At 44.1% G+C, this 12,692-nt stretch overlaps 1 protein-coding gene across 12 annotated transcripts in view; it reads right to left on the bottom strand.

The window, feature by feature from the left end:
• The window catches only part of mecom (MDS1 and EVI1 complex locus), a 119,586-nt gene extending 113,345 nt beyond the window's left edge, over window positions 1–6,241 (bottom strand). For all 12 annotated transcript variants that reach the window (XM_046073866.1, XM_046073873.1, XM_046073867.1 and 9 more), the window contains exon 1: window positions 6,136–6,241. In XM_046073866.1, the coding sequence (XP_045929822.1) occupies window positions 6,136–6,187 (52 nt within the window). In that variant the 5' untranslated portion in view covers window positions 6,188–6,241. The remainder of the gene's footprint in view (window positions 1–6,135) is intronic.
• Window positions 6,242–12,692: the final 6,451 nt, after the last annotated feature.

Genomic DNA, 12,692 nt, shown 5'->3' with positions numbered 1-12,692 from the left:
CCAGGAGCCCAGCTGTGTTTCTATACGTTACAGGGTCTGTGTCAGCGATGCAGTGCTACTGCAGACAGGAAGTGGACAGAGCTTCTGGGTTAGAGGGGCCTGATGAGGATGCAGGTGTGTCCGTCGTGACACAGAGACAGAGGGGCAGAGCACACAGAGGGCAGACAGAACAGGACAGGCTCAGGGTCTGATGGCTTCTGTAAATCATCCAAAAAACAAATATGTGGACCCACTTGGGGAAACCCACGCGTGCCACGCCACAGCAGTGGCAGAGATCATGGCAGATGTTCCATAATTCAACAAGTGGGGCACTAGTGGTAAAGCTTCATTGACAAGAATCAGCTAAAAAAAAAGGGTAAAGCGCTTTGAAGAAACAATCTAAACAAAGAACATTTCAATAAGCAGAAGGATCTTCTTGTTGTTGAAGACTAATTAATAATGCATGACTAGACCTCATGCAAAATAAAATAAAAATACGCCACTTTTTCATATTGTGGGTCATGCGATGACATGAAATTATACATATTATAGTCAAGATGTTGATCAAGGAACCTACAGTTTTTCATATACCGGCCATGATAATGTAAGCACAGACACACAGAAGCCTCAGGGCTTAGCAAACCCTCCCAGCCTGGCCGGCCCTCAGCCCTGAATGCGAGCAGCACTTAAACTTTCCCCTTTAGAAAACAGCGGAGGACAAAGAGAGGACCACATCAGTGGCCTGCTGATCATCCCTACAGACGGCTGAGCGCATACAACAGGCAGGTCCCTGGGTGAGTCCCCACATAATGTCCTCATGTCCCACCATCATGCTGGCACTGGGTTCAGGCCTGTGTGCCGCACATTCGGGACTCCCTCTCATGTGAGACTAGATAAATGACAGTTCTTTCGAGAGAGGCAGTTAGAAGGAGTGAGAGCTGTTGGGGTGAGGGGTAGGGTAGGGGGCCTGGTGCTGCAGCTGTCCCACTGGCCATGTCCACCCCCTGAATCCCCTAACCACCCCCCCAGCAGCAGGTTCCTCCCTACAGAGGAAAAAAAAAACACGCTTCATTACGTCCTCTCTCCCCAGAGCAGCTAGGGGCCTTTCAGTGCAGATAAGCCTCTTAGACATGAAGTAGCGCTCAGAGCAGCGTTTGAGTGACAGCAGGAAGGTTTAGCCATTCAGTGGACAATGCTCACATTCTCTGGCTTTAATCTAGGAGGCGGACAATGATCTGTTTTTTAAGGCCTCATCTCCTCTGCTTTTCCCACAGCAGTAGGTGACTGGCACAAGGAAGAGAAAAAGAGACAGAGTGGGCCGAGGGCCGGCCGGTAGAGCACGGAGCTATCTCCCAAGGACTCATGTTGCCTTGACAGTCCAGACTGAGGTGGGACAAGAAGGAGCAAGGTGGGAGGAGGGAGTAAAATTGACGCAAGGCAAAGCGCATCAATCACACACATACACACACATGCACGGGCAAAAACAATCCCTCGGTGATGGTTGAGTGCGTCTGTATGACAGACAGGCAGGTGAGAGGCCTGGTTGTGACGTGGCTTAGTGTAGAGCTTTGTCATTCTTATCTGCTCTGACCACTGACATCCATCCCTCCTCAGCCATTGTGTGTGTTTCTATGATGTATTTATACAAACGCTAATGCACGGGCAACTGCGGGAAAAGAAGCTAGACAGTGTGAAAAGATATACAAACAAAATCATTTGTTTTGATTTCATGATACAAAGTAACCCCTGCGAACGTCTGGACATGAATGTGCTTTGATGACAAAGCATTATATAATCAATGTCAACCTTTTATGAAATTGAGATGAGCTGATTCTGATTCTTAATTATATGTGAATACCAGGACAATTAAACGACAAATAAATTTAGTATGACGCATGCAAACTACCAAGGCCATCATGTTACAATTTGTGTGCGTGTATATGAGAGAGAGAGTGTGCAATATCGCCAATATGTAAGCTTTCAAAGAAACAACAAAAACAAGACTTGTACATGAAACAGCCAGTGTAAAATTATATATATATGATATTAATGTATCATTTAAACTTACTATAAAAAAGAAACTTAAAAAGAGAGGTTTTTATCTGATTTAAAAAAAAAGATTTATACAAGGAAGTGGATGAAAAGTACATTTTAACGGCCAACATGAACAAATAAAACAAGTAGGGACTACACAGTGTCAATTTGCCAAAGAGCGAGGTGGATTATTTTAGAATCACCTCACACTTCAGACTGGTTTGTTTTGCTCCGTAGAGAGTATAAACATCCACACCTCATACAATAAACAGACACTGTGTACTACTGAGAGAGAGGGAGAAGCTAAGCTGGAGCCATTCAGACAGACATCTCTGTGAGTTTGTGAGTGTGTGTGAACAGGAGGCCAACATACGGAAACATGTCCTTCAAGAGACACGGTCGTAAAACCCCTTCAGTGTTTGACTGAAGTGTCAATCACCGGGCTACTTATTACTCTAATTGGATTATTACTACAGTTTAGCCCTCTGTATGCCTCTCTGTTTCTAAACATGGCAGTGCCAGTACCTCTAGCTGGTAACTGTGTTAAGGAGGAAAACAAAAGGAGAAACTAAAATGACCCTTAGTAAAAGTGTATGAGCTGCTGAAATAGCACTCGGAAGTATTTTTTCTGTACATAAACCGTAAACTACATACATTTTGTAAGTGATGTGGTCACTTTTATAACTATTTAATAGCATGGTAAAAAAAAAAAAAAAGTTAAAGTATGGTACGGTAAAAGTCTATCTAAATAATAAAAACGTGATTTGACAATGTAATGTGATCCAGTATTTAACTGACAAAAGAAAGAAGGCGCCAGCTGCTGTGTGTTGAGATGGAGAGTGGCAGCAAGCACATAAAACAGCCCGGAGATGTAGATGAACTTTGAACTTCTCTAAACATCTCCATATTTACCTGTAAACTCCTAAATTCTGACATCCTAATACTTCCTGTCTCTCTGTTTCTCTTTTATACACATGGTTCTGCTGTTGAACGAAATCTTACTGAGGGATATATAAAACAAACCAGTATGGATTTGACAACCATGCATTTTTCAGATTACACATTGGGGTTTTGAGTTGATGTTACAGGACGTCCGGTTAAGGATCTCAACTCTGAATTCAGGTGAGAACATCACTAAAAATTCAGCAGTAAGACTGCAAATGTGCATGCAGGCTTATACAAAAGGTCACGTCTACACACACACACACACACACAAACACAGATACAATTCCTCAATAGCCATCCGCCATGTCCTCGGCACCTCACCCTTACTTGCCTCCCCTCTCTTACAACTTTACACCCATTAATCGCACACACACCTCATCACCGTCCCGGCACTTCGACCCCGAAGATCTCATATCCTCCACACACCTTTACCTCCTTTCTGGGCTCAGCCACAGCTCCGAAATCCCACAGCTAACTTGCATGTTCCGTACCATTGGACTTCTTAACAATTCCACCTGCCGCTGACTGTGGCACTTCTCGTAATCCAAAATCCTAAATCCAAAGTTTAGTGAGGCACAGACAGTCATTTTCTTCCTTCCTTCTTATTCATTTTTTCTGTTGTATTATATGCACATTTATATTATTCTCTTTTAATGTAAGGTGTGCTGAAGAAAACCTGGTGTGTGATTGTGCTTTGTATATACTAATGTGACTTGACAAGCAGACACAGAAAGTTAACACATGTTTACATGTTAACAGCACACACACACACATACAAGGAACAGACACCATCCAGGATTTGGCACATCAAAAAGCAGACATTTGGAATAAGGATCTGCTTCATGCCTAAAATGTAAGAGTAAATATAGATAGAAAAGAAGCAATGTGAAAGGGGGAAAGAAAGACACAGTACGCAGTGAGATAGACATATCAGAAGACAGAGAGACAGATTGGGCAATTAGGCATACACACAGAGACAGATCGTTCCATTACACAGGGAGACTGACATTGCGGCGACTGAGACAATGGGCCCCTTCACTATAGTACTAAGTGTTTATGTCCGATGTCAGTCTGCATCACCAGTGTCCCCCTGACTGCTCCCAGCTGACACCCCAACACACACACAAACGCAGACACCTCCCTGACCTCCGAGGCTGAACTTGAACATGCACACACACACACACACTCCTGCTTTGCTTTCTCTCACATGTCAGCGTATCATGTCCCATGCAATCGCTCAGTCTCAACACTGTGTGTGTTTGAGTGGGAGAAAAAGTGTGTATGTGTGAGTGTGTGTGAGCAGAAGGGGATGAATGAATGAATGGGCTTCTGTTGGACTGCTCCTAATGACTTTATTTAGAGATGTAGTGTTTAACGTCAGGAGACACCAGTCATGTATGCCGCCAACACCATCTGTGGTGAGGGCAGTCTGAGTCACGCAGCCCTCATCCTCAGAGGATAATTCCCCCCCAACCAATTTCCCATCTACTGACTGGGCTACATTGATCTGGTTTACAGGTATGTAGGCATATACAGAGATGAAGAATATGTCTTTCTGTCTTGCCATTCAACCCTTCTCTCTGTCACTCATCCTCTCATTTCCTCCCAAAATCACATCAGTCACCATCTTACTTTTTCTATACTCCTTATCCCCCTTCTTCCTCTCCTCATTTACCTCCCCCTACTTTCTGATACCAGTGCATAAAACACACCAAAAGTTTTCACAGGAGCTCGGTAATGAGGCCGGCCTTTGACCTTGCCTTGATGAATTCCATACCTGTGCATGTGCAAGAATACGTGTGGTTGTGCGTATGTGTGTGTGTGTGTGTGTGTGTGACTGCAGCTGGCGGCTGACAGCGACATGACTAATGAGGCCTCGGAACAGAAATAATAGGTGGGAATTATAACACAAAAAGGGTACAAGCGCAAAGGAAAAGGAAGAACAAATGACGGAGCAATGGGAAGGAGGAGAGGCAGAAAGGAAAGAAAACAAAGGAAGAAAGAAAGAAAGGAAGACAACGATTTAGAGAAGGTTTAAATAATTTGAAAACTATAGCTCATTACATTACAACGACAAAAAAATCCTTTTTAACCTCACCATCCCACATGTTCTTCTCCAGTGTAAAAAGAGCTACCTCTTTATAATATACAAAACAACAACCTCATTTAACAAATATAATTATACTTGGCCTTATAGATGCAGTCAATCAGTACCAATCTATCTCTTGGTGAGGTACCAATTACATCTGTTTAAAATGCAATTGTAGTATAGATCCTTTATCTGATATTGTGGTAGAAATGACCAATCTTCTCAGTGAAAAGGGAATTGCAGAGAAGTTTCTCAAATCACAAGGCTTAGAGAGAAAGCCAATCTAAATCACTCTATTTTGCAGCGGAAGCCAGACTTTGTGGAGTAGCGCGACCTGGACAGCATATTTGGGTGTCTGGCAACACCAGCCTGCAACTGTCACACTCAGGGTCAAAGGTCATCATATGTAGACAGAGCAGAACTTCCTAATTATACATGATAAATGTAATCACACACAGGAAGCATTTCTCTCCACAATTTACTGGCTTAACCTTGTCAGATGTGCCAAACTGGCGAGGAAATTGGAGGCAAAAAGGTGTCTGAGCGTTAAATGTGAAACTTTAGTGTATTTGTTATACTTTACAGCAAGTAAATGAGAATACAGGCACACATTGATAATAATTCCACACTAACCAATAGTCTTCTATGTTTGTGTGGAGCTTTGTGAGCTTGATAAATCAGGAATACTAATAACAAGGACCAGATCAGGCAGTGTGTTGTGATAATGATACTATCTGGCCTAGACAGATCTCTTCAGTGAGCCCTGTGTTCCTGCAGGATCAGATCAGTGCCTATAATGGCTGACTGCAGCCAGAAGGTCTCGACCCACTGACACAAAACACGGCGCCAAGGCAGAAGCGAGACAGATGGACAAATAGACAGATAGACATTCAGACAGCCATCCTGTCTCGAACCACAAATAGATACAACAATTAAGTCAGGTCTGGTCATTTTCATTTTGTTGACCTTCGCCCCTCTCCTCCTACACATGTAAGGAGACAAATTACTACTGCAGTTTGATTCGACCCACAACTCCAGTGCAGGAGAACATGTGGTGTGGAGGCTGGGACAGCGGACATAAATCATACCTGTATTTGATCTGTGGGGCTCTGGGCTGGCTGATGATGTGACAGCTAGCATGCACCCTATGTCTCTGAACCCTTCAGGGGCTGAAATGGGTCACTTGTTTTGCAGGGCCAGCCATATTTTCAGTGGTGTGTAAACCTGGGGACAACTGTGGTGCATTCTGCCCTTAATGTGAGTTTGAACGATCGCAAAAATAAACCAAGTTCGAAATTTCAAAAGAATCTCTTCGTCTAATAAATGCTGAAAGTTGTAGAAGTGATTCAAATAGCAACTTGTATTGGTCCCCCTATCAACAAAGTCCTATGACAACAAGACCGTGGCTACAATATTGCTGTTTTACCACTAGCTAGGAAGAAAACCTAAAGAAGATAGAATACGCAAAAAAGCGTCACACGTTATACAGTACTGTTTATAGTAACATATTGTATCCCGTAATGTCTTAAGACTGGTAGATGTCACCATGCTTTGCTTGTAAGAGAGATATTGCCTTTCTTGTGTTATTAGTGCTACAGACCTAGGACATCTGGTTAAAGCTGTGGGATAAAAGCCTAGTTTTGTCAGTAGTGGATTTTGGCACAGTACACTGCAACTTTTTCACCTAGTTGTCAAATCAACATGTTCTTGTCACAAAGAAACCAAATCCTGCTGGCCCTATGGATCCCTCTACTCTCATCTTAACAGAAAGCCTTATACCTCAGTCAAACAGCCATGATTTCCCGTTTGCATCGGCTTTCATGTTACCAATTGTTATGCCTGCTTGCTATAGTGTTATACAGTATGTTCCGTGTCAAAGGCATACAATGAATATGTCATTGGCTGTGTAGCAGTACCACTTTACAAGTCGTATGCACTGTGCACACATACAACAATGCTTATTCCACAAAACAGTTGCCAAAATTATACAGCTTCATTCTCTGAGGTCCCACAGGAGATTACAATGTTATATCAGGATCTGACCTTTGAAGTTTCCTTTATAATTGTACAGTTTAGATCCAGACTTTGTTTGCTGCCTTCCAGAGCCAGTTTTAAAACCCGAGAGGTGGCTAGTCTCCAGGCTAGGCGAAATCAGAATTGCATTAACACCCAAAGAGCATTTCATCAGAGTCAGCAAGTCCCCATGGTCCAGGACACCTGTAATAGTGTTTCCCTGCTCACAGTCACAAAAACATTGCAACTCCTATCATATGGATGGTTTATCTGCTCCTGCCTGCACGGAACTGTGCTGCTGCAGCTGATGAAATCAGGCCAAACAAATTGTATTTGTTGAGAGAAGGATCAAATGCTAGCACACACATAAAATATATTAGCAGCTTGAGCTACACAGAATACCTTTGGCATAGTGGTAGTATTGAATTAACGAAATAACAGAAAAAGAGAAGAGGATGTGTAGAAATCCAAACTGACTTTCCTATGCTTTCCCTTGCCTCTCTGCTCCTCTGCGCATTGAGAAATTACGGTGATTGTATGCATTTATGTATTGTTGTATTATGTATTGCTACATGCCAATCTCAGCATTGTTGTACATGGTAGGTTAGGATGAATATTTATAATTCATCTTCTAAACTATCACACCCTTGAATAACAGACAACTTTTGAAGCCTTTCTCAAGTTCATCTCAAAATGATCAACAACAAATCAACACATGCGTCCATTATTCTTACTATGGAATTCATGAAAACTATCAATTTCAAACATTTGGTAATGGGAAAAAGAGATATTTTTCCTGTTTGTTATTAAAATAAACAGAGATGTCTGGGATGAACTGGTGTGTGAAACTCAGGGGAGAGAGAGAGTATGGGAGAGAGAGGAAGAGAGAGACTAAGGGGCCTGACTGTCTGACAGACAGGCAGGCATGGACAGGAACTTGGCATTAGGGAATATGATTCTGCCAGAGAGTGATCCATAAAGACTGGAGGAGGTCGAAGGGCACACTCTCTATAATGACTCATCATCACTCAGTGGTGTTCACGCTGGGATGGCCTGTATGTGTGTGTGCATCTGGGAGAGAGGGCCAGTGGATCTGCTGAGAGATAGTGCAGGATAAACGACTAGTTCTGCTATTCTAGGCCTCTGGGGAGAAAAGAGCGATCTCCCTGTTGTTTTATCAGAGCCCCGGCCAAATACTGTCACCCGCAACATCAATTTACCCCCTCGTCAACAAAAATTTGAAAAAAAAAAAACACGGGTGAGAAGGTTGGAAATGACATTCACTGTGTTATGAAATATGATAAATGTCGTAAAGCGTATGGAATTCCTTCTGTTAGAGGGAGACTGTTTGGCTTCTCGGAGCTGGGTAAACACCACTGGACGGACCGTGCCATGGCAGCTGTTCCCGTGGTAAAGCGGTGGGCAGCGGAGGCGGGGCCACGGGGGAGTTGTGGCGTTTTCATGAACTGTTTTTTTTTTTTTTATTCACAGACAGTCATTACTTTTACTACAGCGCAGCCCAAACTGACCACTAAAAGGGCGGCACAGACTGCCAACACCTTGTATTTGGAATTCATAAAACAATAGCTCACTCTAAATTCCCCTGCTGCATTCTCAATCAAGCTGCTCAGGCAATGACTGTGTCTGTGTGCATTTATGTGCGTGCACGTGCAAGGGGCCATATTTTTTTGTCGTGCAGCATCCCATGACTATCTCCATTTCTTGGCAACTGACAGCCTGTTTGTCATCCACTCCTCAACCAAGAAGTGACCTTCAGCAGCATAACTACCTTAATCCTGCTGTGCCTCTCCTCTCCCCTCCCTGCAGCCCTACATCTCTACATTTCCATTGCCTCTCTCACCCTCTATCTCTCTCACCCCTGCCTCCCTCTACTTCTCTCACTTTTTGCACACTCCCCTTCTACAGCCTTTGTCATTGATCGCTGATGCGACTGGCTGCCTCCATGCTCAGTAATGACCTGCCCTGGTAACCAGCCGGCTGCTCCGCTTGGCCCCTCGTAGATTGAACTGTCAGATGGCAGCGATTAATGGCTGGGCAGAGAGACACAGACTCACACCTGCAATGTCCCGACCTGCACTGCCCTGCCAACATGCTGTCCCATCCCATCTCAGCCTACACAGGTAGATGGTCCACGTAGGTGAGTGTGTTGTGCCTAAAGAATGGATGGATTCAAACACATGTAGGCGTGTTTGTGGGTGCATATAAATCTTTACTTCCATATGTGCATTGCTGCCTCTGAGGGTTTGCATGCATTCTGCCCTGCCACAGTGGCTGATGGGAAGGTATGGTGAGAGGTTGTGCCAGAGGGGCTAAAAAGACAGGGCAAAGAATAAGAAAAAAGTATATCAATGAAAACACACAATTCTCTTTTAGGATCTTGAAAAGTAGAAAAAGTAGCCAATTCTGCCAAATCACAAAATAACTGACCTAACTAACCACAGTTTGCTCCACTACTTAAATGACAGCATAGTCATTATTTGTCTGCAGTGCTATACTTTGTTGCCCCCTGCTCTTCTTTATTACTATATTAGTTATGATTGCACCAGTAATCATTCACTTATTCTACTGTTCGCACTTGAGTCACTCCGCGCAAGAGAATCCGAATAAATGACTAAAATGCTAACATATGTTATTTCCTCGAACAGAGATGAGTGGAGTGTTTGGTCTGGTCTCGCTCTGGTCTGTCTGTTGAGCCGAGCACTGCGGGCCCACGCGGCTGTCCCGTGTTGTACTTGGCCGGCCGTCTGCTAACTGTCAGCGCAGTATCTCCTTACACTGATGAATGGGAAGTTTCCAGACCTTTCCCAAAGCTTTCATTCCCTTGTTCCAACGCTTCATCCAGAGGAATGGCCGAGAAAACAAGGACTCCTCCGCCTGCCTGCCGGCCTCCCTCAGGGGGGAGCGCCAACGCTGAGACGGGCATGGAGGCTAAATTTAAAATTGCTCCCTTCAAAAGGGCGAGAAAGACAGATGGAGCGAGGGGAAGGAGAGAGGGAGGGAGATGAAGAGTGAAAGAGATATGGACAAAACACTGAAGAAGAAAGACAGATGAGAAACACAAGAAATGCGGTGGGAGAGAAAGAGAGAGAAAGTGGAGGAGGAAAAAGGAGAGTGGGAAGATGGAAGGAGCATAATCCCTTGAACAGTGAACATGTGAATATCAGGCCAGTAGGGGTTTGGCGTGGTGTGTGAAACGGAGATAAAATCGATTAGCTTGTCCACTGACCCAGTGAGCAGTGGGGCCCCCCATTGCCCCAGTCCTGCCACAGCCCTGACAGAGACGTCCAGGCCTCTGAAGCCCCTTGGGGTCCCTTCTGGACACTGAGGTGAACAAAGTGGTGCCCTCCTGTCAAACTAAAGCCCTCAAGCACCAGCAAAACAACAAACCATGATGCAATGCTTCACTGCTCTCTGATTCCACAGGAGACAGCAAAGACATAGTGTGTGCTGAAAGAGGACACTGTGTGAGAGCTGAAGCTCAAAAGACAGAACTAAGGTACTTATTTAAAGGAAAACATCTAATTAATTAAGAATTCAGCCAACTGAAATCCACTCAGTATTTACAGAATAAAAGCTATTTCAGTCATTTCTGTTTGGCTCTTTATTACAGTGTTTTAAAACTTAGTCCTGTAACACTATGTCTCATAACAGAATGACTTGTGAATACCAGTTTATTACTTTGTTATTTATTAACATTTATTCGAAGCTGCTAGTTCCTTTAAGTTATTAAGTCTTTAATAAATGCTTCACAGGGCTGTGAAAGCATGAGTTTGATTCCCAGCTTGTAAGCACAAACATATCAGTGTTGATATTTTTGTCTCTAAAAATTTCCTGGAGAAACTGAGAACCTTTTCTTATTTGAAGAGGAATATCTGCTTATTTATACATGATTTGATTTCTGAAAAAAAAAAAAAACACTCCCGCCACTCACCACTTCCTGTCCTTCAAAAAAAAAAAATAATTGCAGTTTTAGAGATGCCTACAATACATTATTGATGGTAATAATTCCACAAATTGCTAGGTGTTTCTTAGAAAATTCAAAAAAGCACTGGCCTGACAAACTTCCACCTGTTGACAGGTCCTGAAAGCTCTCCCTATCGTTTTATCGCCTTGTTTTCCTCACATGATTTCCTCAGCCAGATCACTGGGTGAGGAGCACTTCTTTGATTCTTGGCTCATTGTAGTGTATCTGACCCTGGAGGTCACACAGTGGAAAGAAGTGGCTGTGTCACTGCTAAGCTCTTCTCCGTGTTAGAATAATATTTCTATGGTGCATTTAGGATGCTAACCCTAATCAAAACAGGACATCCTGAGGAGGGCCGCGCTCTCTCTTCCCTGGCCCCGCTCACCGACCGCTTTATGTTTTTGTGTTTGCGGAGGAGCGACAATCCCAGGAAGCAGCGAGAAGGGTTCATCAAAGCTCCGAGCAGGGGGCCCCGGCTGCAGGATCGTTGGAATGCGGCGTGGAAAGGAATCTCTACTGTCCTATTGTTCCCTTGTTTCCTCGGTCTCATCACACGTCGGCACGTCCAGTTCACTTACAGGTAAGCAGCGCTAATCAGCCCTGCATTCTTTTCCGCGGCCAAATTCTTTCCTCTGCCGCGACCCTGGCTGACCGACAGCACTCGTGTACACATTGAAGGTGCACGGCTAATACAGACACACATATACACACACAGGGGGGAAGTCATCAACACAGATCTCTGAGGACAGGGACACGGTGTTTCCTCTTCTCAGACATGGGACTGGGAGTGGAACAGTGAGGCGAACACCGATGATCCACCTCCCAAAATCTGTGCCCATCGAACAAAGCGTGTGCTTGACAACATCTCAACCCATCCAGATTTTTTTATTTGGGAGTGCCATCTACCACCCAAACAAATGCAATGATTGTTTTTTTTTAAAATCGAGTTAAGATTAAGTCAAGTATCTTGCCTTTAAAAATCAGTTTACAGTTTGTCATGACTTTTTCTCTTTGTGTCTCAGCAGCGCAACACAAGCGAGACAGCTGCTGTCAGATTCAATCAGGTGAATGTGGTGCGGTGCAAACTTCATCAGGAAGGCCCCAGCTTTGATCACATCTTCTCCCCTCATCTCTCCCGTCCTGCGGGGGCGAGAGGTCACTGCTTAATGAGCTAGGGGGTGGAGAGTGGGGGACTTGTTAGGGCCGAGATGAAAGGTGTACAGGAATCACACACACATAGCACACATAAATGTACACATCTGACCACTCTGCTCTGTCCCTTCCTCCCGTTTCAGCCACAGATGGGCATGACCTGATGTCCCGTTTTGCCCCTGGTAATGAGAAATGACTTTCCTCCTCTCCCTCCCTTCCCCCCTCACTCCCTCGGTCCTTCCCTCACTCCTTCCATCCCTCAGGTCAGCCAGCTCCACCCAGGGAGATCCCCGAGCAGTGCTGGAACACACTGTTATCGCCCACATTCACAAAGCGATTGTTGTGTAATTCCTGTTTATAGCTATGTGCTCCCTCCAGTGTGTAAGCGTGAAAAAAGTACTGTTCTCTCTGTAAACTCTCAATGACAGTGATTAAAAAGAATGTTTGAAAGCAAACACAAGTTACTTTAATATACCTGCGAGTACAAATATAATT

The sequence above is a fragment of the Micropterus dolomieu genome, linkage group LG17 (assembly GCF_021292245.1).
Source record: "Micropterus dolomieu isolate WLL.071019.BEF.003 ecotype Adirondacks linkage group LG17, ASM2129224v1, whole genome shotgun sequence".
In the NCBI taxonomy this organism is placed as follows: Eukaryota; Metazoa; Chordata; class Actinopteri; order Centrarchiformes; family Centrarchidae; genus Micropterus; species Micropterus dolomieu.
Note: the sequence above shows the minus strand (reverse complement) of the source record. Positions and strands in the feature narration are given on the sequence as shown.